The sequence below is a fragment of the Eschscholzia californica genome, unplaced genomic scaffold (assembly GCF_041429995.1).
Source record: "Eschscholzia californica isolate CP2 unplaced genomic scaffold, dmEscCali1.0.p SCAF_5, whole genome shotgun sequence".
Lineage (NCBI taxonomy): Eukaryota > Viridiplantae > Streptophyta > Magnoliopsida > Ranunculales > Papaveraceae > Eschscholzia > Eschscholzia californica.
Genome location: NW_028238472.1, coordinates 18,933,654 through 18,960,791, shown reverse-complemented (window position 1 = coordinate 18,960,791; position 27,138 = coordinate 18,933,654). Strand labels below are relative to the sequence as shown.

The window sequence follows — 27,138 nt, the reverse complement described above, 5'->3', positions numbered from 1 at the left end:
TCAGGGAAATGAACGGTTCAAAAATGCTTCTCATCTCATCAGTCCTTTTTCATATAAATGAGGCCAGAATCCTATGATCTTTTCTGGTATTTAGATGGGCTTTTAAGATTTCCACAGCGACTATAAATTGATATCATACAATCGCCATAACCATATTAAACTACCAACGTATGTTATTAGCCGTAGATCTATGAAAACTAATAAAACCTTACTAATCTAGCGGTCAATATAGGTTTTTACTTACATCTTAGTTGTATGGAATATCTAAAAATAGAAAAAGGCGGGAATCCCTAAAGTTCGTGGGATGGCCAACAATACAGCTGCCACCCGTTTCCGTGCCTTTCTCTCTCTACTTTCTCTCTCTAAAAATAAAAAGGGCTTCTCCTCTGAAACAAAAAAACCTAAACAAAGAAAAAAAGTAACTGAAAACCCCCACACCCTTTTTCTTCTCACATTCAAAGGCGTCCGTCTTCTCTTCATCTTCACGACTTTTCTCTTTCATCAAACAAATTCGAAATCGAAAAAGAAAGTTCAGATCAGAGAGAAGAGAATCAAAAGATCTAATCAATGGCTTCAGCAAGAGAGGAAAATGTTTACATGGCTAAGTTGGCTGAACAAGCCGAAAGATACGAAGAAATGGTTGAGTTTATGGAGAAAGTAACTGCTTCTGTTGAAACTGAAGAACTTACTGTTGAAGAACGTAATCTTCTTTCTGTTGCTTATAAAAATGTAATCGGTGCTCGTCGTGCTTCATGGAGGATTATTTCATCTATTGAACAGAAAGAAGAAAGCCGTGGTAATGAAGATCATGTTGCTACTATTAAAGAATACAGATCTAAGATCGAGACTGAACTTACTGGAATTTGTGATGGAATCCTTCGTTTACTTGACTCTAGGCTTATTCCTTCTGCTTCCATTGGTGATTCTAAGGTCTTTTACCTCAAGATGAAAGGAGATTATCATCGTTACCTTGCTGAGTTTAAGACTGGTGCTGAGCGTAAGGAGGCCGCTGAAAATACTCTTGCTGCTTACAAATCGGCTCAGGTTAGCCTCATTATTATCGATTTGTTAGGTTTAGGGTTAAGGATTAGGGTTCATTTTAATGTTTTAGATCTTGATCTGTAATTTTTATTTTTGTTATTGCAGGATATTGCAACAGCTGAACTTGCACCTACTCATCCGATCCGTTTAGGGCTTGCTCTTAACTTCTCTGTGTTTTATTATGAGATCTTGAACTCTCCTGATCGTGCTTGTAATCTTGCTAAACAGGTGAAAGATCTATATACTTAACTCTCTTGATTAATTTTAACATTGATTGATGATTTTGTTAGTTTTTTTTTGTTGAGAAATGATTTTGTTAGTTAGGATGAAATGGAAAACAGAAAGACTGAAAATGGTTTCTGATTTCAATTTTTTTCCTTTATCTAATTCATTACAGTTTGAGTTAATCTTTGATTCTTTTTGTTAGGGTTTCTAAACATTTGCCCTAATTCAACATAATTAGGTTTGGGTTATATTACGATCTAGGTAGTCAGGATTGTAATTATAGACAGAATGACCAACTTTCATGTGACTTATCATAATCCATATTTTGTATTTTGTTACCGTTTTAGTTATGTTTGTTTGATTCAGAAATGCTTAATTAGGTTTAGATTTCTGATCTTTTATTCGTTTCGGTCGTGTTCTTCATCAATTAGCCCTAGATTTAAATATTGAATGTGTTTTTTATTTGAAAATCAGGCATTCGATGAAGCAATTGCAGAGCTTGACACACTAGGGGAAGAGTCATACAAGGACAGTACCTTGATAATGCAGCTCCTTCGTGATAACCTCACTTTGTGGACCTCTGATATGCAGGTAAATGGTTAACCCTAATCTGATCAATGTTAATTGTCAGTCCTTTATTTGTTTTGAATTGTTAATGAGGTTTCTTTTGCTAATTGATAGAAAACCCAATGTTCAATTGATAGAAAACCCAATGTTGAATTGATAATCCAAAATGTTGTGCTACTATCGGTTACTACAATTTTTGTTGATGTCTTATATAAGCACACATTAGGGTTTTCAGGATGAAGATAAGATATTATAGAAGAAAAATAGAAATTTTAAACTCGTTATACTTGTCACAGCTCGTATACTAACTTTATTTGCTTGGGTTTTAATTAGGATGATGGTGATGAGATCAAAGAGGCAGCACCAAAGCCTGATGACGAACCACACCAGTAATAAAGTAAATGTAATCTTCATATTAGGGTTTTAAAATCTGTCTTTGTTTTCCTAAAGATGAATGTGCTCGGTATCTGCTATTATGATTTCCTCTAGCCATTTCTGTAGGGATTTCCGTTTCTTTTGGATTTTCTTGCTTACTATCTTATCCTACCTTGTTTATCTTTATCTTCCGAGGTCTGACGTGATTTTATATATGTCGAACAACTAGATGATGATATTTTCGTTTTTAATGGAATTTTATGGATTCATCGTAAGGTTAATCTTGATTGTATCGTTATTCTGTTTCCAATTCAGTCCTTATGTTTTATATTTGGTGTTGCTCTACAAGATCTCCATCAAACTAATGGAAGCTTGTGGATCTGAAGGTAAACTAGTTGAGTTTTAGTTCTTAGGGTTTTGGGTTAAATCCTCATAGATGCAACCATGATCCATATTTTGTTATGTTTTAGACTTTATTTTTTTGTGGAAGTAACTGCAACTTTATGGGTAGGGGTAGGAAGGTAGGATTGTCCATTGAAGATAAAATAGAGGATTGGGTGACTAGATACCCACTTTCAATTCTTTATCAAACACATCACGAGCCTTGCCACTAAATTTATTGAAGTCAACAAAATCCACAAAATTTATTGAAATCAACTTGGTAGGTAGGGGTAATAAGGCCTTCTACACTGACCAACACCAATTCTCTTGTTTTATGTAGTCACATCACCCAACTTTTTTGTCAATAGATAAGAAGAATAGAAGGAATTACTAAAACAGAGGTGATGCTCCAGATACAAAGGATGCAGAGAGAGCATTTTCTCTCTAAATCTTGTCCACCTATACTCGCACTATACTAGTTTTCGTGAGACCATATGTTAACCATACTATGGTAAGTTGTATTTGGAACTATACTAGTTTTCATGAGACCATATGTTAACCATAGTATGGTAAGTTGTGGTGGGCTAGAAATTTTATTCCGTAAGTAATTAAAAATGAGTGTGATTGGCATATGTGAAAGGAAAGAAAACCGTAAATACATGTACTTGTGAATTACAAGTAGGGAATTTTTAACAAAAAAAAAAAAAAAAAAATTACAAGAGGGAATAGTTGATAATTGTAAGCTGGAAGTTTACTTTCACGCGGAGAGAGTTGATGATGTTTAATGTAGAGAAATTGGTGATGATTTGTGTACAGATGGTTCATAGGGTTGTACATGTAGAAAAATGCAAGTGTCTGATCCCGCGGACAAGACTTGCCCGCTGAGAGGACAATGTGTAATAAATGTTGGAGTTCCAATTAAGCGATTTATATATCGATGGTAGTATTTAACATTCTTGAGCGATAACCCTAACGGAAGCCCTAACTTTTAAGATTTCAACTAATTGGTAATCGGTCTATATCTTTTCCTCCTACCATATTACTGTTGTGATTTTTTGAAATAGTTTAGATGTCACCATCCAACCAAAAGTGGGTTTGTTTCACTGAGAAATTTTAGAGATTGGGCTCTACAAATTGACACGAAAAATATTCATTAGACCACTATCTTCATCCGGTGGTAACAAATAAAAAACATGACAATTTAACCACAAGAACATGAGAGAAACAGTAGAAAACCTCTATTCTGTTAAACAAAATAAAAACAGTCTCTATTCTTGTCTGAAACAAAAAAAGTTCAAAAATCAAGTGTGGCTATAATATAATGCCCTTGGAGATTCAGAATGTGGTTTCTTCGATTCAAATTCATTCGTTAAGTTAGAGGTCTTGAGATACCTCATAGGGAAATTTTAAAAGGCCCCCCGTTTTTGTTAAAAGGCCTCCCCGCTAAAAGCGCCCCTCATTATAACCCATTTGGTTATAGGGCTCCCTCTACAAAAGAGCACCTCCTTCATCAATATTTGACCTAACGGCAAAGTTAACGTCGTTAGGTCAAACTTAACCCAAGACCAGAGATGTTGACCACGCCACATCATCATCTTCTCCGGTAGGTCGCCGGCCGGCCAAACTTCCGGCCGGCGACCTTCAAATTTTTTTTTATTTTTATTCTCTCTCTTCTCTCTCTCTCTCCAAAAAATTTTTTTTTTTTTTTTTTAACTCTCTCTCTCTCTAGAGATCTAGAGAGAGAGCAGATCCAGATCTGCTCGCAGACCTCTAATGGGTCTGCGAACAACAGACCCTTTGAAGGTCTGCGAACAGATCCATTGAAGGTCTGTTCGCAGACCTTCAATGGCTGCACTCTCTCTCTCTCTAGATCTATAGAGAGAGAGAGAGTTAAAAAAAAAAAAAAAAAAAAAAAATTTTTTTTTTGGAGAGAGAGAAGAGAGAATAAAAAAAAAAAAAATTTGAAGGTCGCCGGCCGGAAGTTTGGCCGGCCGGCGACCTACCGGAGAAGATGATGATGTGGCAGAGAGAGAAAATGAGATGGAGGAGAGAAAATGTGGGTGAAATACACCTTTAAAGAGGGTTTTTTTCACCCATTCAAAGAGGGGGCCCTTTAACCAAGCTAAGTCAAAGGGTTTTTACTAAGTCAACGAAATCATGGGGAGGCCTTTTAAAATCTCCCTACCTCATATAAGCAGAGATGGGTGATTCCTCTGCAAAATGGATTGCTGGAAATGGTGGAAGTGGTGATAAAGCAGGTGATACCTTTCTTCCATTTTCTTCATTCTTGTTTGTGGTGGTAATAATAGAATCAAAAGCAGTAGTAATGGTGGGTAAGGGTAGAAGAAAAGAAGGTCTGGTAAGGGGAGGAGGACGAATACTCTGTAGACGAGATACTGGTGGTGGGGGTTTAGAAGAAATACCAGAAGTAAGTTTCTGAACTACATATCTGAAATCATTTTTGTCGATTTTGTAAACTTGGGGTGGCTGATTATAATGTTTTTTTTGTTGTGGATTGAATTCAAATAGAGGGTTAGTTGTTCTTTTGATGGGTTTTGATATTTTGTGTGAAACTTTGTTGATTTGTTTCAGATCAATAAGATGATGATGACCTTCAGCTGAGTCCATCTCTCTATTTCTAAACTTTCTCTTACATGAATTCCCTTGTGTTGATGGAGCACTATATATATATATATATATAGAGAGAGAGAGAGAGAGAGAGAGAGAGAGGAAGGGTGAGTCAAAGAAGACAACTACATGAGATGATTTTCTCGTCAAAGTGGAAACGTCTAGCAGTAGAGAAAGTGACGTAGGGTAGGTGCTATAGGAGAACTGGGGAACGGATTCTTATCAGAGCAATCAGCACCCATCACCACATTTACGTTTTGCACTACCTACACCTACAAGCCCTTCTTGCTCTGCAACGTAGGCTCTGCTATTGGACACCTAATGACGTGGTCGGCCCATTAGGATAAAATTGACGAACTCCGGATACGGGCTCAAGCTTATAATGTGGCTCGGTCGCGTCAAACTGGGTTTAACTCTGGCTTTGGGCTTAGCCACTCCAGTTTGGTTCTAGGCTCTGCGTTGTGGTTTTCACGAACGTTGATCGAGGGTTTTTAAGAGAGATGAAGACGAGGGTTGTAGGAGTCTAGGAGATGATGGTGTTGGTGGTGGACTGGTGGAGAGAATGAGAGAGCACACTAACAGAGAGCCACTCTGTCGTAGACGGCTAATTGTTGCAAATAGGAGTAGGAAATAGATAAAACAAGAGAAAATGTTTGTAATTTCAAAGCCAAAATATTTTCAATTTTTACTCGTATAAGAGCCAAGGTGGCCCTTGGTCCTAAATTAGGGGCTAAAATTAAATTGATGGCAGTGTTAGCAGGGCCGGCCCTGATATTTTGGTGGCCCAAAACGACTTTTTAAAATGGGGCCCTCATAAGCAAAATGTGTCGATTTATTTTCTCAAATAATATTTTTCCTAATAACATTTCATAGAAAATATAAATTTATCACAAAAATTGGTATTTCACAAATTGGTGTTATTAGAATTTTAGATGAAGATTACTAATAATTCATAAGAAATAGAAAAAGAACAAGTGGATGGTAGTTTTCTCATGTTTTCACTCACGTTACTTATAACAAATTAACTACTTAACGACTCTGTCAAAATGATGTGTATATGTAAACTAACAAAATATTATTAGGATTCAAAACAAACCCCACCTACTAATGATGATGATGATGATAATAATAATAATAATAATAATAATAATAATAATAATAATAATAATAATAATAATAATAATAATAATAATAATAATAATAATAATAATAATGTGAACAAATAGAATAGTTAATAGAGTGTAAGATTTATTACATTCCATATGATGAATGTTACATGAATAAATGAGTATGTACTTATGCCATGAATAAGTCCTATAGCTACCATCCTCAAAGACATCTTAACTCCCAAAAGACATATGGAGATTGCCAAACGTAAAACCCATTTGTTTTTTCACTTCATTTATATCATTTAAAACAGTCAACAAATAATGAAATCTACCTCCAAACACAAATCGAAACAATGACTTCCGAATTTTTTGAATCCTAATTTTTGATAAATAATTTAAATACATGAATCTTATATAGAAAAAGATGGATATCAATAATGGAAGACAAGTAAATAGATTCGGGATAGAAATGAGTCGTGTAGATGGTCCGGATTGGAGAGAAGAGGCAGAGAGAGAAGAGGTGAATGAGTTACTATTTAGGTAGGGCCCACTCTGTAAGAAATAATGAAATTGGGCCACTGTTAGGTTCTATTTCCTATTATTGACTGCCGTTATCTTTTCTTCCCTTGTTACAAACTACTGGGCCTCTTATTCAGGGTTAAAACTAAACAAGCTCTATAGGCATCTCCTCAAAATTGTGGCCCCCAAATTTTGGTGGCCCAAAGCGTTAGCAATCCTTACAAATAGCACACATGATTAAAGGCGTACAAGCCAAAATCAACGTTTTACAAAAGCACACACATCACTAATCACTTCTACACACATCACTAATCACTTCTACGCACACTTCCCCTTCTTTCCATAATTCTCACTAGAGACACCTTCCTCACTAATTGTCTCTTTCTCGCTCCATAATTGTTTCTTCCTCTCTAACTCTCATTATCTAACAAATATCTCTCCTGCTAAACTCTCTTTCTCTAACAGTCTCTCTCGCTAATGGTCTCTTTCTCGCTCCCAGATTTTCTCTTTGAAGAAAAGAGGAGAAGAAGAAAGAATAAGAAGGAACAAAAATCGTCGGCGGGGAGTTACTAGTTGAACTCTGGCCGTCAACTTTTTGTCAGAAGAGTCCAACACCCTTTGGTGTAACGGTTGGACACCCCTCTTAAGCCTATGAGGTTGTGGGACCAAGTTTCGGTGGAAGCAGTTTGCCATCAAGATTTATCTCATATAATTTAAGAAATATATAAAGTAAATATTGTAATAAATTTGTCGGGCTTTAGACTTCTTTCATTGTGGTTTAAAGTAGGAGGTTATCATGCTCATCACATCTTCATGATGTCTCAATGCCTTGTAACGACCAACATAGACCGTAGTCGATTTCTCAAAACAAAAACCTTTTTGTCGGAAGAGGAGAAAGGGAAGACGTGGGTGATAAACACTCCCAAATTTAGGCATTCCTCTAACCATACTCAGTCAACTTAATTTGACCCAATTTTGGCTACAAAACACATTGCCTAAACATGTTTGGCCATTGCGTATAAACTTTCCCTTCTGATAACCAAGATTATGATCTTGATAAATGCAACTACTAACTTCTAGATAATCTTAGTCTAGAGTATTACAAGAATTGATCCAATTAAGATGTTTAATATTTACAAAATTTTGAAGTTCGATAAACGAATCCTATGGCCTAAAATCTTCAAAACAAATAAAATTTGTAACATGAGTTAGCAACTCATTCATGACTGTCACAAATAATATAAACCACAGGAAAATAATCTTCTTAGACTTAGGGTCCGTTTGATACGCGAGAAAATATATGAGTAAGAAAACGACTTTCTTTCCCATTAGAAAGAAAAGGGATTTCTTACCTCAAAGTCAAATTTTAGGTGTTTGATAAGATAGTGAGAAAAGAAGTAAGAAATAGAGTGCCTTTAGACAAATGTTTATTTATTAATTGGGCCTTTAACCAATACATAAATGTTAGGCATTTAAGGGGGGGGGTGCCTTTAGACAAATGTTTATTAATTAGATTTTATTTATTGATTGAGCCTTTAACCAATATATAAATGTTAGAATTTAAAAGGGTGCCTTTAGAATTTAAGGGGGGTGCCTTTAGAATTTCAGCTTATTTATTAATTCGTTTTATTTTTTAATTGAACAGAGATGAACAGGGAGAGTTACGGTAGGAGAGAAATAGAGAGAGACAGTTACGGGAGAAGAGAGTTATAGGAGGAGGGAGAGAGTGAGAAATCAACTTTCTCATCTAGAAGGTGGGAAAAAAAAATTATACCATTTGCACACTTTTTTTTCTTAGGAAAACGATTTTCTTACCCAAAGTGGCCAACCAAACAGCGAAAAACTGATTTTCTTGGGAAAACGATTTTCTTACTCACATTTTCACAGGTATCAAACGGACCCTAAAAGTAATTTAGACCACTCAACTAATTCAACTTATAAATCATTCTAATTTTGGGTCCACCGATAAAGTGATGTCACCGTAAGCTTCCTCTTGTTTCATGTCGATCATATTGCGATTCTTCAAAACCTGCAATACAACACAAAACTCTTAAGAAAAAAAGATTTGTAGTACAAAAAATGACGCATTTTCTCTTGGTGTATATGCCAAAAATATGCGTTTCAAAGATTACGAAGAAACTTCAAAAGAATACACGTAGATAGAAAACTTACTAGTGTTTCATAGAACATACGAGCACTTTGCTCTCTGGTTTTCCCTAGTAGAAATTCGTTCAGCGAAAGATTACCCATTTGACCATCTGAGGTTGTGGCTTGCCGAACCTTGTCCTTCAAATATTGACCAAAATCCCTTTACGTAAAAAAAAATTATGAATAATATTCATATTTCAGTTAATACTTATAACATCCTTAAAACTGAAATTCCTTTTAAGATTTAAATTTGCATACCTAGTCTTAGCAGTAAAATCGTTTACTTGTTCAATTTCTTCTTTGTAATCATGCTCATCCCCTACCAGTATCACAAGTATATATCAAACTTCTATATATATATATATATATATATTATACAAATAAGATCCTTGTGACTAGGACATACTTAATGTAAATCTAACTAGGACAAATTTAACGTGAATCAATATGACTTGGCAGTCTGACTAAGACAAAAACAAATCCAGCCATCTATATTACATATCGGATCAATCCGACGGTCCATGCTCCAATGTCCGTTCCGCTCCCAAACCTTCCATTTTCCTTTTACCTCTCATCACGACTTTATTCTTCTCATCTTCTTCAGGTCGTTCTCTCTCCCTTCTCTCTCGTGTCTTTGCCAACATTGAAGGTAAGATATCTCATCATTTTTCAATGTCAAATTGTTGTTTCTGGTCTAGGTATAATCTCAAATCCCGTCTCTTTATCTATCTTCACTTTCAAATTTCAACCTACAAAAGTTTATTTTTCTTTTTTGTTCAGTCTTTTTATCTATAATTTGATTGTTTTAGGGTTTAGTTTTTGATATCATAAGTAGTTATGATTACTAATATGGAAAATCTATTACAGAGTTTCTTTTTGACTGAATCTAAACTTTCTTTTATGATTATCTCTACAGTAAGAAGACGATGAGATATTAATTCTGGATGTCAAATTGTTGTTGTTTCTGGTCTAGGTATAATCTCAAATCCCGTCTCTTTCTCTATCTTCACTTTCAAATTTCAACCTACAAAAGTTTTTTTTTCTTTTTTGTTCAGTGTTTTTATCTATAATTTGATTGTTTTAGGGTTTTAGTTTTTGATATCATAACTAATATGGAAAATCTATTACAGAGTTTCTTTTTCACTGAATCTAAACTTTCTTTTATGATTATCTCTACAGTAAGAAGACGATGAGATATTAATTCTGGATTCAGAAATGGTTCAGGGTTCACAATCAATGAAAGGTGAAAAGTTGATCCTATTATGAATAATTATTACTAAATTATGATTTTGGGTTTGAGTTTCTGAAATTGGAAAAGTTTGATACGATGATTACCGATTTATGAAAAATATCTTCTATTGGATCTGAGTTTCAGTTCTGTACTAACTTTTAATGACCGTAGATTTAGCCGTTATCGATAATTCGATATTGATTAAACAAATAGGTAGATCTATTGGTGAAATAAAGTCCCTACACAAATCATTAGCAAAACATGATAAAATACATCTGCCTTATTTTCGAACTTAATTTATTTTCTACTTAGATAACAGAATAAGAGAAGGAAAGATGGGTTTGAGGGCAATTCTGCTCCCCCCTTTTGTTCTATAGTCTATATCTGAAATGAGGTAAGAAACTCGTTATTTCGTTTGTCTGGTCCTATATTGAATGTTAAATATTGGGAAATAGTGAAGTAAGGTGGAAGAGTACTCTATGTTCGTTAAATCATAGTATGCGGCTAATGTTGAGAAAGTCAAATGAGCGAGTAAACTCTTTGTAGTTCCTATTAGAGAGTTTTTGATTAATCAATTTGGATTTCAAACTATTTGTTTAGTTTTCTGTGTTTATTTGATTTCATTGTTTGCAGTATAGAACTGATTTCATTGTTTGCAGTATAGAACTGATTTCACTGTTTCCAGTATAGGGAATATATAGCCGTCCTTTGTGGGAGATTTTGAATATTTGGTTACACAGATAGGGAATATTGAGCATTTGAAATATCAAAGGATTGTCTCAAGGTATTGAAAATCTGCAGGTTAGTTGGATTTTGACCACTAAACTTTATCTACACACTAACTGTTTGAGAAAATGTTTCAAAGAGGTTTGAAGTCTATTGTTTTGTTATTCCCTTTTTAATTTGTTTTTCGCTTCTGTAATTGTTTTTGTCTTTCTTATAAGAAGTTTATAAAGAAGGATGAAGATCTTTGCATCAAGCAATTAATTAAATTGAAATATGTTAGTTTTGATTGATTTTTAAGTGTTATAATTGTAGTTCAAAAATTACAATTTTGGGTTGCATATAAAATTTATATCCATCTCTATTTACATGTTTATATATATGGTACGTCTCAAAAGATGATGATGGTCGCTAACAGTTCTAATCATGGCAGAAAGGCGTCTTCTTCTTAGCTAATGAAATCTAGAGCTTCGTCTTCTTCATAGTTTTCTTGGTTCGTGTTCTTTTATTGCTTGCTTCTTTTTGTTTCTTGCTCTGACTCTTTGTGTTTCATAATCTTAGCTAGCTTCTTCTGTTTGGGAAAACTTTTTTTCTTCTCTTATAAGTTTTTTGTTTTTTTTTTCCACTGTAGGTGGTTATGTACCTAAGCACCAATTCTCATCATGTGCTCCACCTTTAGTAAATTTAAGTATCATTGCATTCATCAGGTATCTTTCACATTTATTCTCTTCAAATTGGGATGTAAAATTACCACCCAAAAGTTCCAACCCTTCTCTCACATACACTCTTTGCGAAATATTGAAAATAGGAAACTAACATTGAGAAGACATGGTGTCAGCCTTACACAGCATCCTCTTGAGTCTCTTTGCCAACCCGAGAGAGAGAGAAAGAGCAGGTTGAAGAAGTTTTAAACAGAAGAGTGAGAACGCACCTCCGTCTATGCCAACCATCTCCAGCTACTGCATATAGGATACTTTTATACATCTTCAAGCTGTTGGAGTATAGAGAAACTAGGTAAGTAATTTTATTTGATTTGATTCTCATTTTGAAGTGATTATTTCAAGGTCTTATTAATCTGATTAGGACATAATAATGACATAAAATCTAACTAGGACAAAAAAATAATGTGACTAGGATATTATTTATCTGATTAGGACATTAGTTTAATTACTCTACTATGAAATTGATTAAAAATTCCTCCACTTTTCAAATTGTTTCAACGTCCTGAACTACTCTAAAGAGTAATAGGAAGATTATGGGTAGAGGAAGAGTTCAATTAAAAAGGATAGAGAAGAAGATCAATAGGGAAGTGACTTTCTCAAACAAAAGGTCAGAGTTTTAAAGAAAACTCATGTAATAGATAAGGCATCTATATTTATAGTAATGATTTGTAACTTTATATTGTTGCCTTATCTATTGTAATCATCCCAAAATATGGGATTGTAATTTCATTATATAATGGATACCCAAAAAGGGGAAGAGGCAAGGATCCTCTCATTTCATGGTATCAAGAGAAACCAGGAACCCTAATCCGGTGCCAGCCTCCTCTTCCGTGGCTGTCATCCCCTAAATCTCCACCACCTTGCTCATCTTCTATCTCTCTTTACCTCTTTATTACCCTTTATTGAATCTTCTCTCCTCACCCTTCTTCCACAATAGACCACCATGGATAAAATACACCCAGCCACCACTGTCTCAAACATCACCAACTTCATCCCTCTCAAACTTGAGATAGACACCGCCCATTGGCCTTCCTAGTCAGAATTATTCAAAATCCATTGCAAAGCTTACCAGGTTTATGATCACCTTTTACCTCATTCAACATCCTCAACCCCATCCACCGACGAGGCCTGGGAGAGACTCGACTCCATTGTTCTTCAATGGATGTATGACACGATCTCTCAAGACCTCGTTCACACCATTATTGAACCAGGAAAGAATAAAACAACCCACCAAGCATGGACCACTCTTGAAAATCTTTTTCAAGATAACAAGAGTGCTCGTGCTATTCATCTCCGCCACCGTTTTACAAACACCCGTTTTGAAAACTTTCAAACCATGTCAGCCTACTGTCAACAACTCAAGACTTTGGCTGACCAATTGGCCAGTGTCGGCCACCCGATCAATAATGATGATCTTGTGTTGCAACTCATCGCTGGGCTCACTGAACAGTACGAAAGCATCGGCACCATTCTTCAAGGACAAGAGCCGTTACCTCAGTTTTACAAGGCTCGTTCAAAGCTTTGCATGATCGAATCTCAAAAGGCAGAACAAGCCCTACATGCCTCACAGAAAGCTGGTACAGCTTTGAACACCACCACCCGACCCACCTTCTCTCAATCTCCAACAGACCCTATGTACGATCGAAGCCGGGGCCGTGGACGTTCACGTGGACGTGGGCGAGGCAGACAATCATGGGGTCGCGGACGAGGCCAAGGTGGCTACAACTACTGGGCTGCTCCTTACCCTTCATTCTGGCCTCCTAGCCCTTACGGCCCATGGCCTAGTCAGCCTCAACAGCAGGCCCATCAACAGCAGATGTCTCCTTCATCATGGGGCACACCTCCCTGCCCTTACCCAACATCCACTAATCGGCATACCAGCAGCAACAGTGGAGCCGGCCTCCTCGGGTCCAAACCGTCACAATCGTATCATACGGCTTACACTCCGACAGATATTGATCAAGCTCTACATGCTATGTCGCTCAACAACACGCAAGAGCCAACCGGGTACATGGATACAGGCGCCACAGGTAATATGTCTAATACCTCTGTTAACTTCGATTCTTTTTCTAATAATAGTATGGGACAACAAATAATCGTTGGTGATGGCTCAACCATCCCGGTACTTGGACATGGTAACCAAACCCTATCACCACCCTTCCCACCACTTGTGCTAAAAAATGTACTTTATGCACCGAAATTGATTAAAAACTTAATCTCAGTTCGTAGATTCACCACCGACAACTCTGTCTCTGTCGAATTTGACCCATTTGGTTTTCTTGTGAAGGACTACAAGAGCCGGATCCCTATCCTCCGATGCAACAGCAACGGTGATCTTTATCCACTTGTGCTCGGCCCCGGAACCACCACCTTTCCCTCCACCTTTGCTGCTATCTCCTCTTCTCTATGGCACCAACGTCTTGGACACCCTGGGCGTGCACCGTTACAATCTTTAAAGTCTAATCATTTCGTCAACTTTTCCAATTTCAATAATAATATTTGTCAATCTTGTGTACTTCGCAAAAGTATTAGACTACCCTTTGCTAGCTCTACTACTCGTATTTTTAATCCGTTTGATTTAATTCGTAGTGATTTATGGACTTCTCCCATTTTGAGTTCTAATGGACATCGATATTATATACTATGATGTTACTAATTTTTTGTGGACTTACCCATTATCAAATAAGTCCCAAGTTTATACCACCTTCTGTCACTTTCACAAGCAAATAACAACTCAATTTGAGCGACCCATGAAAACACCGAATACATAAATTCTTCTTTCATCACCTTCTTCTCCTCCCATGGTATCCTCTTTCGATGGTCATGTCCTCACACGTCATCTCAAAACGGCAAAGCGGAACGCATGATTCGTACGATCAATAACATGATCCGCACGATTCTCACCCATGCATCTCTACCTAATACCTTTTGGCACCATGCTCTTGAAACCGTCACTTATCTTCTCAATATCCTACCGGTCAAACACTTACAAAATAAAACACCCACAGAAATCCTATATCACCGCACACCCTCTTATGACCACCTCCGAGTCTTCGGTTTCTTCTGCTACCCGTTGACTCCCAACACTACCATCCACAAACTCGACCCACGGTCCACCCCGTGTGTCTTCTTAGGTTACCCATCCACCCACCGTGGCTACAAATGCTTCAACCTTAAAACCAAACAAATTATCATATCCCGGCATGTTGCTTTCGACGAAACCACCTTCCCATTTGCCAACACCATCCAACCACCACCGAGCTATGATTTTTTATCTGAGTTCCCACCCGTCCTTTGGCCCCATGTCGACTCATTATCCCACACTCCACCGGCCCTCACTGATCATCCAAACCCCTCGGCCCAATCTGTCACACCTAACCCCTCGGCCCACACTCACCCAACACCTTCCTCATCCACTGAAGCCCACAACTCACCACCACAATCACCTTCTTCGGCCCAAACCACCCAGCCCATCCCTACGACCCAGCACCATACCAGGATCACACCAACCCAAACCACCACGGTTCAAACCCAACCACCCACCCGCACCATGTGCACTCGCGCCATGGATGACATCACCAAACCTCAAGCTCGACTAAATCTAAATGTTTCCACCACCATCCCCCTACCCAAAAACCCGTTCGAGGCCTTGTCCATACCGGAATGGCATAACGCCATGACTGACGAATACCATGCTCTTATTAAGAACGAGACATGAGAATTAACACCGAGGTTACCAAACATGAATGTCATCAGAAGCATGTGGCTATTTAAACACAAGTTCAAGTCAGATGGGTCTTTGGAACGTTATAAGGCGAGGTTAGTTTGTGATGGGCGCCTACAACAGGTTGGTATTGACTGTGGCGAGACGTTCAGTCCGGTTGTTAAGCCGGCCACATACGTACGGTGCTTTCTATTGCCTTATCTCAGTCTTGGCAAATACACCAGTTGGACGTTACTAATGCCTTCCTTCACGGCCACTTACATGAGACTGTATATATGTATCAGCCTATGGGATTTCGTAACACAGACTTTCCTGATCATGTCTGCCGACTCAAGAAGTCTTTATATGGGTTGAAACAGGCACCACGGGCGTGGTACCAACGGTTTACAGATTTTGTTCTCACTTTGGGCTTTGTGCAGAGTAAGTGTGATGCTCCCTTATTTACTTTTCACCAGGGATCCCAGGTTGCTTATTTGTTACTCTACGTCGATGATATGAAAGACCTCGGCCCACTTAGCTTCTTCCTCGGTATTTCAGTCAAGCCGCAAAAGGATACCCTCTTTCTCTCACAACATGCCTATGCCCAGGAAATTATTGAGCGAGCTGGCATGTCTTCTTGCAAGCCTGTCCACACACCTGTTGACACCAACAGTAAACTCGGGTCTCATGCAGGTGATGCCTTTCATGACCCAACGTTGTATCGTAGTCTCGCAGGTGCACTTCAGTATTTAACCTTCACCCGCCCTGATATTAGCTATGCTGTACAACAGATATGTATCCATATGCATGCTCCTAAGACTGACCATTGGAATGCTCTCAAGCGAATCATCCGTTACATTCAGGGTACCAGTACTTTCAGCCTTACCCTTGGGCCATCTCAGGATCCACGGTTGGTAGCTTATACTGATGCTGATTGGGCTGGTTGTCCCGACACACGCCGTTCCACTAGTGGCTTCTGTATTTACTACGACAACAATCTCATCTCGTGGTCCTCCAAGAGACAGGCTACCATCTCTCGTTCCAGTTCAGAAGCCGAGTACCGCGGTGTTGCAAATGTTGTTGCAGAAGTTTGCTGGTTGCGAAACCTACTGCTAGAGCTTCAACACCCTCTTTCCTGCGCCACTGTAGTCTATTGCGACAACGTCAGTGCCATTTATCTATCAGGTAACCCAGTACAACATCAACGAACCAAGCACATAGAACTTGATATACACTTTGTTCGTGAAAAGGTGCAAAAGGGTCAAGTGCGTGTTCTTCATGTGCCCTCACGATATCAAATCGCTGACATATTCACGAAGGGGCTGCCACGTGTACTCTTTGAAGACTTTCGCTCCAGTCTCAGCCTTCGGCTTCCTCCGGCTTCGACTGCGGGGGTGTAATAGATAAGGCATCTATATTTATAGTAATGATTTGTAAATTTATATTGTTGCCATATCTATTGTAATCATCCCAAAATATGGGATTGTAATTTCATTATATAATGGATACCCAAAGAGGGGAAGAGGCAAGGATCCTCTCATTTCATCTTGAGATCTCAGTTCTGTTCTATCTGTGAATTTGATCAAATACATTTTTCAAAATGGACCTAATTCTGAGATGGGTGGGTTCACAAGGATTTTGCACGATGGAAAACCTGATAACTATTTGGATGAGATCCCTACTTTTTCTACCCAACCCTTACCTTCGGGAATGGATCAAGTAATCGAATTGGGTGTTTTTTTAGTTTTCCTCAGTTTAATTTTTCTTTCATTGTCATTTTAACATCTTCAAGATGTTAGAGTTTAGAAAATTACTATATGGATGAGATTCCCACTTTTGTTGGCCAACCCTTACCTTCGGGAATGGATCAGGTAATCGAAATTGGTGGTTTTTTTAGTTTTCCTCAGTTTAATTTTTCTTTCATTGTCATTTTAACAGAGATTATGCATCTTGGGTTGTGAGTTTTTTTGGTTAGTTGTTGATTATGAATTCATTTCAGATATAACTTTACCGGCAAACAATTATAGGTGGAATCTGAAGTGATTTAGGGTTTGGGTATTCTTCTCAATTTGTTTTGTGGAGATTATTGTTGAAACTGTGGTCATTGTTTATGAAATTATAAACTTGAATGATTTATATAAGCTGGTTTTTCCAATCCATTTATCACCTATGTTGGATTTGAGTTTTTAGATGATAGTCTTTGTTTATTTTGGATTATGACATTCAACTTTATGACTTCTATGAAACTACCTTAAATCAAGAAATGTGAAGTAAAACTTCTCAGAAAGAAAATGTCTGTAGAGGTTGTTCACCGAATTTCAACGGAACCTTAAAGTACCCAATATAGACAATAACTGAACTGAGGGTATGATTTCTTTGTACTTCGCTTCCACCATGACAGAACCTTATAAGATCAGCTTGACTAGAAGAGGACTAGACTTTACAATTGAGTTTTAGTAGGATGTGGTTTGCAGGATATACTTGATGAATTGGAATCGTATACGGGGATGTTATCCCTAAGCATGGGATTTTATTGCTTCTCTTGCCATTCATCATTCGCGTGTCTCGTTTTCTAATTTCAGGGTTACATAGTCCTTAAAAAACCTTGGGCGTTTGTTCAATGGCTTCAAAAGGCAGACATTAATTAAAGAAGAGTAAGAAAATTTTCTTTCTCACTTTGAGTTAGACAATTTGACCCAATAGGAAATTCTCCTGTCATTGCCGGGAAGGTTCATATTTTCAACCTGATTACTCCTTTATGAGTTGTATACGCGAGTGTCCTGTTTGTGTTCTTATGTCGAATGGGTGTAGGAATCTCTTAGAAAGATCGTTCCCACATGGATGAATGTTTCTTTGGCAATGAAGGACCCCGAGGCAGATAAAGCTTTCGGTCGGGTGCTTCAGATGGGTCACTCAATGCATAAGGATGGTCTACTACTTTTATCCGAAACTCCTTAATTCTATGACCACAGAAATCAACGTTGAAGGAAACGAATTTAGGAACTTTACATTTAATTCATTTTCTACAGATTACTTGTTCCATTGCTGGTTTCTCTGACAGCTGGTCGTTAAAATGGAAATTCTTCATCTTATTTGTAGCTAACCTCTTTCTGTAACAGGCGAAAGATTACTTCGACAAGGCGGTTGATAATGATGAGGCTGATGGTCATTATAATCTGGGGTCTTATACCTCAAAGGGATTGGTGTGAAAAAGGATGTGAAGACGGCATGCAAGTATTTCATTACAGCAGCTAATGCTGGTCAAACCAAGGCAATTTTACAATTGCCAAAAATGTTCCAAACATACATAGGGCTTAAGAAGAACAGTTCGATGGTAAGTTTACTTGGCTTATATTTCTTCTGAAAGTTCTTTCTTAAAGGTTATAACTCTATAAGAACTGAATACTTAATCAAGGTCTTTATATTTTAGTTACAGTATATTCGAGCCATCTCCTCCGTCTTGAGAACTTATTCTGATTTGTTTTTTGTGATTTTTTTTGTGTTGTTTAGGAAGTCTCAAATATTACATTTGGTAATTAGCATGGATAATGTATATTTTTTTATTTGCAGTTCTTTTTACCCTTGGACATGCACTCAAGCAGTAACGTTCTTCTGAACTTAGTCTTCAATTCTCCATTCTTTCAGGCTACTGCACTGTACAATTTAGTTGCTGAGAGAGGGCCTTGGGGTTCCTTGTCAAGATGGGCTTTAGAGTCGTACTTGAAAGGTGACGTGGGAAGAGCATTTTTACTGTACTCAAGAATGGCAGAACTAGGGCATGAAGTTGCACAGAGTAATGCTGCATGGATTCTTGACAAGTATGAGGAGTGCAGTATTTGTATGGGAGAGACTGGACTTTGCACAGATGCTGAAAGACATCGATGTGCACATTCATTATGGTGGAAAGCTTCAGTGTAGGGTAATGAACATGCTGCTTTACTCATTGGGGATGCATATTGCTATGGCCGGCTATGTTCGTACTTGAACTCCACTTCTAAATCTTATGGTATTTATGATTGATTACACTCTACTTCTTGAATTATTATTGTGATGTTATGACCAGCGTTGGGTGAAAGATTTGTGAGTTTTCTATGCCCTCTTTTAAAATCATTGTTGTTATTTCTTATATTTTACAGGGTACGAGGGATTATGAGCATGCTAAGTCAGAATCCAACGCCCAAGCCATGTTCAACCTTGAATACATGCATGAGCATGGTCAAGGGCTTCCGCTAGATCTTCATCTTGCCAAACGATATTATGATCAGGCCTTAGAGAACGACCCAGCAGCAAAATTGCTTGTTGCATTGGCTCTTATGAGCTTGTAAGTAGGGAAAAACTAAAAGAATAGCTTCTTGGTGAGTTTATCTAAGTAAGAGTATTTGTGATCAACTTTTCTACTATTGCTTTGTGTTTATGATTTTCTCGCAAATCTAATTGTTGGTCAACGTAATGGTTTGTTTTTATTTAGGTCCTTACTTGATTCAATAATCATTAATGTAATTACGCTAAATAATTTATGGGTTTATGGTCCAAAAACTACCCCTAAACACACATATAGTCCAAAAAAGGTTTTTAGATTGTTTGTATGGTAATTTCTTCGCGTTGCATAAAGGGCATTCCCCCGCCCGTAGGGCGGGGGTTATGCCTAGTCTATTATACAAAACAGAACAATGTGACTAGGACATAATAAATACAAAATAATATGACTAGGACAAAAACATAATCTGACTAAGACATACCAATCATAAATTTCTTTTAGTAGCTTGTTTCAACTTCCTAAACTCCTCAAATTCTTTGCAATATCTCTCCATCTTTTCTCTCTCAGTGTCACTCTTTGTACTCAAAATTTTAAAGAAAACAAAACATAAGACAGAGGAAATCACAAAAGAATGTCTCTCAGCAACAGTTGCCAACTGCGTGTCTAGGGTTAGTATCCTTTTTCTCCCTCTCATCCCCACCATTACTGAGTTATTGGTTTCTTAGGCTCTATCTTTCAATTCCTTAATCATCTGTTTGTTAATCTCCGAAGTGAAGCTGTTTTAAAGCTTTTCATCGAAAAAAATTCGGACGTTTATATGATAAATTTGACCTTAAATTTGTTTTTGCTTGATTTTTACATTTCGGTTCATTTGAAATTGGATTTCTAAAAGACTATTGGTTTCTATTTACTTGAGTACTTTCTTATGATTGTAATCTCCATTGGTATTTGATTTGACTTCATTTGAAACTTTTGGACTTAGGGTTTTATGCTTGAACTTGTATGAAGTGAGTTTCACTGAAATTTCTTGAGAAGAGAGTGTATTTATATATAGATTAATTGAAGATTACTTCATGTTAGAGGAGTTGACTAGAAAATTCAGTCCTTATTTTCTTTTTTTTTGCTTAAGAACTTCAAATTTATTTAATGAAACTCTGATTTGAAGAGTTTTACTCTCAAACTCTAATTTGAAGAGTTTTACTCTCAAGTTAAAGCTTAACGCTGAAGTTATTATGTAGTCCATGGAGAGTAGATTTCTATGGTATAATCACTTTTTGACCTAATTAGATTCTGGATAGGGCTATTACTTCTCTATATTTCTAATCGGCTGGTAGATGTTTTTGGGGAAGAAGGTAAACAGAGAAGCTAGAAAGAAGCAAGACTGGAAAATAACTACGAGTCATTAAGTAGTCGACTATATTAAGTATAAGTGAAGAATGTAAACTCAATTGAACACCATTTCGTCTAGCTAATCCTTTTCTTGGGGTTCAGTATGAAATTTTTTATTCCTCCTTACACCCACATACAATCACCTGAATGGATGTAAAAACTTAGGGCACTCTCTAGATGGTGATGTGATTAGTAAAGATATATATGCATTTATGGAATTGAAGCGATTGAAGACGTTCATGATGCCAAACTTAGATATATGATAACACCAACATGTAAAAGGACCGCAAATCTTTATGTTTTCTTTTGACCTATTCTCAGAGGAATTTTAAGACTGATATCTTCAATTTTCACAGATGGCAGATGGATTTCCAAATGAAGACATACGCATTGAAGTCTTATTCGGTTGCCAACAGAGGTTTTGCTCCAATCAAAGCAAGTTTCGAAAAAGTGGCGTCAAATAATTAATGATATGTCCTTCGTTCGTTTTCAATCCGAAAGATCAAAACCCATCTTCTCTGGTTTCTCTTCCAAGAAAAGTTCCAATGGTGCAATAATGATATTGAGACTGTCAGCCATATCCCTGTTGAAAGCGGACACACAATTGTGCATAAATCGGTGTTTGATTTTCCTGCTCGAAAAAGTTGTCCTTATGGCATCAACCAATGAGTTTGTGTGTTGTAGAAGTTGCAAACAACAAGTCTTCTCACCCTCTCATCTATATTTTCAATCCCTCTAACAAGCAATAGATCTCACTAAAATGACCCGATACTATAGGAAAAACCATTGCAATAGCTCTCATGGGCTGGACAACCATGTAGAAATATGACTAGGACAAGCACTTCTCATTCAAATCCAGGCATCCACTTTTTTTCCTGCTGACTAGGATGCGTCCACATAAATGTGGTTGTCCAAATTCACATGTTTTGGAGTAACCCTCATCTAAAGCTGTTTCATTTAAGCTCTTTGATGTCTCCCTACAGCACTGGAAATTCTCTCTCCATTCCCACTTCCCATAAGCCATAACAATCCAGTTGCTCTCTTTCTCTCCCCAACTATCTTTCTCTCTCAATTCTGACAATAAAACGGACATTGTTTGTCTTGAGGCAGCTTCCACCTCCCTCCATCGTCTCTCCCTTCGCGAGGTTTTACCTCTAGCTTAAGGTTAAAATTAACTACAATCCTTGAAAATCCTTTACAATAACTTACATCGAAGGATTGATTAGGTGCTTCAAAGTTCAATAATAAATTCTTCTTTAAATGCTCTGGATGGGAATGATGAACCTATCGATGATGAAGAAAAGAAAGTTTGCTTCATAGGGTGGAATTTCATGCATCTGATGAACCTATTGATGATGAGGAAAATAACAAAAGTAAGTGATTTCATCTCTCTTATTTTTATTATTGTCTAGATGTTTTAACTATTGTCTTATTATATAGATTCTTCACCCCAAATGTAGAAGCTATATCAAAGATGATTACTAAAAATGCAAGTGAGGAATTTTAAAATTTATTAAGCAACTATTGTGCACTTTAGGTAAATAAAACATTTGTTTATATCTAATTCCGAATTCTGATTATAGTATTGAAAGGATGAATATTTTGATACTCTAATTCTAACTCTCCTTATGCCTTTCATGTTTATTTTCCTCACCAAATATGAAATTCTCTAAACAAATCTCTCAGTAAGAAGATGAGTTATTAATCGTATTATTATACTTTTTCATTACAGGAAAACGTGTTCGACATAGTATGTGAAACGTGTAATGTGATCTCTTTTCAGGTGGGGTACCTTGAGTATTGCAAGACCGATGCTTAACGAGGTGATACATTTGGGGTTGCCCTCTATTAGAGGGTGCTTCTGAAAACGCCTAAATCGGATAAAGAGATCAGGTACCGGTGAGCCAATTAACCTTCATTACATTCTTGCTTCAAAATTTAACCCACAGTCCCTCTATAACTCCACCATTCTCAGCATAACTCAATTGAAATGACGTAGCTTACCTCCTTCACGTCTGTCGTTACCTTCTTTCCTCTTCCCTCGCAATCAACGGGCTTAGTGAAAAATTGAAATCGATTTCATTAAGTGCTCATCCAAGGTTACTTATATTTGTGATTCAATTCGTCATGAGAACTCGACATACAGATTGAGGTATTTTTCTTCCAATTACAGCAGATTGAGGTATTTTTCTTCCTTCTTACTTACTTCTTCACTTTGATTATGGTTCTAATGAAAGTATTTGTTCAACTTACTGCAAGTCTCTATGTACTGGAACTCTGGTAATGCCAGTAAAGTTCTTGTTGATGTCGGTACAAGCTATTTTATCTAGGTTCATTTTCGATTTTTTTTACTGTTTCTGTTATGCATCTCAACTCAACATTTTTGAACCTTAACAGTATTATGATTACAGGGCTTTATTGAAGATTTAATTTTTAACTTTTGAAATTTATTAGTTTGTTTTGAAATTTTAGGGGTTTCTTTCAAATGCTAGATTTATGGGTTCGATACTTTTATTTTTAGGCAAAAGATATTTAAAATGTAGGGTAGATGATTTTGGGTTGTTTGAGTGGTTAATATCATAGAGGCATAGATAATTTTCTTGTGCCATGAAAGAGTAGATGAGCAGAAAATCCAATTGATAACTTGGAATAAGAATGTAAATCTTTGAGCTTTGGATAAAAATAACATAAGTTGGAGCTTTTGGAACTCCACAGAGTATCTTGGTGGTCAATATAATGAAGGTTTAGAGAGGAATTACAAACTCTTTTAGTACTTACCGTTCATAATGTTTCTAATTTATCGCCTAAGACAATTACTTCTTCAAACCCCTGATCCTATTCCATTGGGAGAGAGTGTCAGTGACGAATAATTAAAAGGGGTTGACTCGACAATCATACCTGAAGATTCCACTTTTTATGAATTGATTCCAACAAAAATTTCTCATATGTATGCTACTATTGGTGTGACCAGTTAAGGACAAAATTATCATTGGTTAAAGATGTTCCTATGATTTTCTCAATTGATCAAGTAAGTTCCATATGGCATGATTTTATTATTAATAAGACCATGAACGGAAGAATTTACAACTGAGAATTTCTTTTTATGAAATCTTCTTTGGTAAGATAGCTGGTTTACATTCATCGAGTACGGAGAACCAATAAGTAATAACAACCTGTTTTTGTAGGTCAGTTCATGCTAAAGATGCATGGCATGAAATTAAGCACTCGGCGACTGATTTATCTCGGTCAAAAAGGCTCAGTAAAAGATGTAGAATTCTGATTATTCGAAGGACAATCGTCTTAGGTCAGTACATTTCATTACTCAACTCTATTAAACAAGAAATGGGTTTCTCCATTTCCAGGTTCAAATTTTCATGAAAGCATAACATTACTTTGAGTCATATAAAACATTCTTTCATTTCTACAATGTGTTCATCCCTTTTCTGTTCTTCTGTCTGAGCCTTCTTGGTTCAAATAAGAATATAATCCTTCTCTTATTTTATGTGTGGAACTATTGTGTTTATATAGGAAAAGAGTTTTCCAAGTTTTCCAAGAGGTTATAAACTAACAATAGATGTGTGATGGTTGAAATCCTTTTGTCAGAAATTCTTCTCATGGAACTCAATGTACTTGATATCATATTTGTCCATAACAATCTACATGATCATTGGTCGCTCCTTAATTTTCTTCCTCCAAAGATGTTTTTTTCTGCTTAAACATGTGAGGAATGGTTTCTATTGTCTTGTGAAAATGACCAGCAAAAGGTTGGTCAAAACATCACCTGGTAAGCTTCTCATTTTTTCTTCTCTTAGTGTTGCATTAATTCATTGCGTTTTATTCAAGAACCTTTTCATCTCTGGGCTTTGTAGCACCTTCGCCCTTTCTACTATAAAGGTTGAAATCTGATGTATAGAGAGGGTTGCCTTAACGAAAGATACAATACTTAAAGTAGGCATGTCTCCATTGTTCGTGAAGTTTATCGTGCTTTCTTGTAGGAGGATTTAGAAGTTGTTAACACTGCTAGAGAGCGTAAGCATTTGCTGAACATAGCAGTGCAACTCTGAAAATGTTACAATCATCCATGCCTATTTCGAGGACCTGAACTTGGTCCTCCTTACACTACTAGGGATCATCTTATTACGAGTACAAGTATGTTATTTCTTCTGTAATGCTTATTGTTCTTTGATATCTATGTTTTATTTTTTTTAACCTCCTGATTGATTCATGACAAGTTGGTGTTTTCTCAATGTTGTATATAGGTAAAATAATTCTTTTAAGTAAGCTGCTTTCAAAGCTGAAGGATCGAAACAACAAGGTTATGTTTCTCAATTTTGTAAGACTATGTAATAGAGGTCATGGACCCGACCCGCTAGCGTTTGGCCATGTATCCCCATGCACACATGAAGGCCCCATGCAAACCGACCACACAAGAATCCTCCCACATCAAGACTCAAGGGTCAAAGAGACAATCTTCACCAACTTGTAATACTTATCTGATTGTATTGTATTTCCACTAGGATTCATCCTCTTGTACATCTATATATATACCCATATTGTATAACTTAATCAATACAACAAAGAGTTAATTGTATCTCTCTCTCGGCTACTATCTCTTTCTCTCTCGTTCTCTCTCGTTCTCTATCTCGATCCCTCTAGCTCTCAGTTTCACAATCAATCTCCTAGAAGATTCAAGTTCTAGGATTTCACATTCTAACTTAACCAAAGCAATTTAGGTGCACGTTATGTCTTAAATATCACAAGAATTTCATTTATATTTTGTGTTAAACCGTGTTAATTTTCTCTTTTTCATAATTTTTGTGACGCTTGATTAACCAAGAGAAGAATTAAGGCCAAACGAACAAAGTATCAGTTGTATAAAACCAACAAGAAAAAGGTAAAAGAAACTGAAAGGCAGCCTCATTCGAAAATTGAGGTGAAAACCAGTGGGAGAAAGTACTTGGGCAAGTTAATGACATTCAAGAGAAATGAAAGAAACTTGCATGTCTCCTTTACAGAAAGATAGTCTTATTTTGGCTAAAAACTATATTTTTTATATTTTTGTAAGACCATAGTTTGGCCATTTTCACTGTTTTCTATTTTGTTCAGGTTGAGAATCTTGAAGAAAAATTGCAAGAACAAAGACGTTTGGAATCTTTGACGCTTTAGCAGAAGGTTTCTGCCATTTTTCGTTGAAACTTCTTCCAACAAATGCTAAGGGCTATGTTGGGTTAAATACTATCAGATCGGAGAATTGGCAGTTAGGTTGTATGTTTGTTGTAAATATTATCTTCAATCTGATTTCCCCCTTAACCCCATTTTTCGATAAAGTCATTTGGGTCTTTAAGCTTTAAATTCATTGAGACAAATATAACTACCTCAAAGTTTGTATATTTATATTTGTGGAGGGAGATGATATTCTAACAAAAATTAATGATTATATTTTTAGGTAACCTGACATTTTAAAAAAGGTCAAATTATTATTATTATTATTTTTTTTTTGGAATCAAACTTCATAAATAGGCCAAAAGACTAATGAGAATTACATCATGAAGTTGAAATCAAAGACACAACCAAATCGGACAAACAAGTCGAATTATGCACACTTGGGGTGCATCTAGAGCTGCCTGGACTAACTTGTGGGCTACTTCTGTTGCAGTCACCACTAACCATCTGTGGGTAGTTTTAAAACCGTTGCTTCTTTCACCTTCTGCTGTGAGTTGTTGAAGAAACTCTCAATGGTTGCCAAGATCATACACTCAGTCTGAGATAAATACAAAAATAACAAAAAAGATCCTAAAGACCAACAAAAAAGATCCTAAAGACCAACAAAACAGGCCCTAAAGACCAACAAAGAAACATAATCTTTATTTAGAATCAAAGAAAGAAATCCGGTGACCGGAAAAACAATGAACCCCATGGATAATCCGTGATGATCTTTTAAGTATTGAAAGTTGTATCTCCAACAAATAAACAAAAGAGTCGATGATGGACTATGATGGACTACTGTGAATGTTGGCTCCAATTTCTTGGACTTCCATTCAATCTAATCTCCATTAATACGGTTACTTCTATTGCACATACTCTAGGTCCGAACCAAACGATCACTAGTGACAATGAGA

General features: G+C 36.7%; 3 protein-coding genes and 2 long non-coding RNA genes across 7 annotated transcripts; 4 read left to right on the top strand and 1 right to left on the bottom strand.

Annotated features, from left to right (window-relative positions):
• The first annotated feature begins 263 nt into the window (after positions 1–263).
• Positions 264–2,489, top strand: LOC147537651 (14-3-3 protein 6). Its single transcript, XM_086640161.1, has 4 exons — positions 264–1,044; positions 1,147–1,269; positions 1,741–1,857; positions 2,167–2,489. The coding sequence occupies exons 1-4, from the start codon at positions 568–570 to the stop codon at positions 2,224–2,226; spliced, it is 777 nt and encodes a 258-aa protein (XP_086496287.1). The 5' UTR covers positions 264–567; the 3' UTR covers positions 2,227–2,489.
• A 2,115-nt stretch (positions 2,490–4,604) lies between these two features.
• On the bottom strand, positions 4,605–5,325 carry LOC147537650 (VQ motif-containing protein 9-like). Its single transcript, XM_086640162.1, has one exon. The coding sequence runs from the start codon at positions 5,215–5,217 to the stop codon at positions 4,771–4,773; it is 447 nt and encodes a 148-aa protein (XP_086496288.1). The 5' UTR covers positions 5,218–5,325; the 3' UTR covers positions 4,605–4,770.
• A 5,158-nt stretch (positions 5,326–10,483) lies between these two features.
• LOC147537648 (uncharacterized) lies at positions 10,484–23,222 on the top strand. Of its 3 annotated transcripts, XR_015225152.1 has the most exons (10): positions 10,484–10,618; positions 10,910–11,025; positions 11,381–11,440; positions 11,579–11,654; positions 11,756–11,961; positions 18,492–18,706; positions 19,018–19,378; positions 19,509–19,727; positions 21,376–22,392; positions 22,803–23,222. It is a non-coding gene; the product is annotated as an uncharacterized LOC147537648 (long non-coding RNA). The 3 variants fall into 3 exon arrangements; XR_015225153.1 differs by lacking the exons at positions 18,492–18,706; positions 19,018–19,378; positions 19,509–19,727; positions 21,376–22,392; positions 22,803–23,222 and adding exons at positions 12,190–12,276; positions 17,007–17,059 and having other exon boundaries at positions 10,485–10,618; XR_015225154.1 differs by lacking the exons at positions 18,492–18,706; positions 19,018–19,378; positions 19,509–19,727; positions 21,376–22,392; positions 22,803–23,222 and adding an exon at positions 17,007–17,050 and having other exon boundaries at positions 10,485–10,618.
• LOC147537649 (uncharacterized) lies at positions 12,832–14,316 on the top strand. Its single transcript, XM_086639952.1, has one exon. The coding sequence runs from the start codon at positions 12,832–12,834 to the stop codon at positions 14,314–14,316; it is 1,485 nt and encodes a 494-aa protein (XP_086496078.1).
• A 1,661-nt stretch (positions 23,223–24,883) lies between the features above and the next one.
• LOC147537647 (uncharacterized) lies at positions 24,884–25,610 on the top strand. The gene is made up of 2 exons (XR_015225155.1): positions 24,884–25,168; positions 25,279–25,610. It is a non-coding gene; the product is annotated as an uncharacterized LOC147537647 (long non-coding RNA).
• The last annotated feature ends 1,528 nt before the right edge of the window (positions 25,611–27,138 follow it).

Excerpts from the sequence above, each read along its gene's own strand:
- LOC147537651 (XM_086640161.1), top strand. The coding sequence starts at position 568 with ATGGCTTCAGCAAGAGAGGAAAATGTTTACATGGCTAAGTTGGCTGAA. Across the intron at positions 1,045-1,146 it reads CTGCTTACAAATCGGCTCAG|GATATTGCAACAGCTGAACT; the intron begins GTTAGCCTCATT and ends TTGTTATTGCAG. Across the intron at positions 1,270-1,740 it reads CTTGTAATCTTGCTAAACAG|GCATTCGATGAAGCAATTGC; the intron begins GTGAAAGATCTA and ends TTTGAAAATCAG.
- LOC147537650 (XM_086640162.1), bottom strand. The coding sequence starts at position 5,217 with ATGGACTCAGCTGAAGGTCATCATCATCTTATTGATCTGAAACAAATC.
- LOC147537649 (XM_086639952.1), top strand. The coding sequence starts at position 12,832 with ATGTATGACACGATCTCTCAAGACCTCGTTCACACCATTATTGAACCA.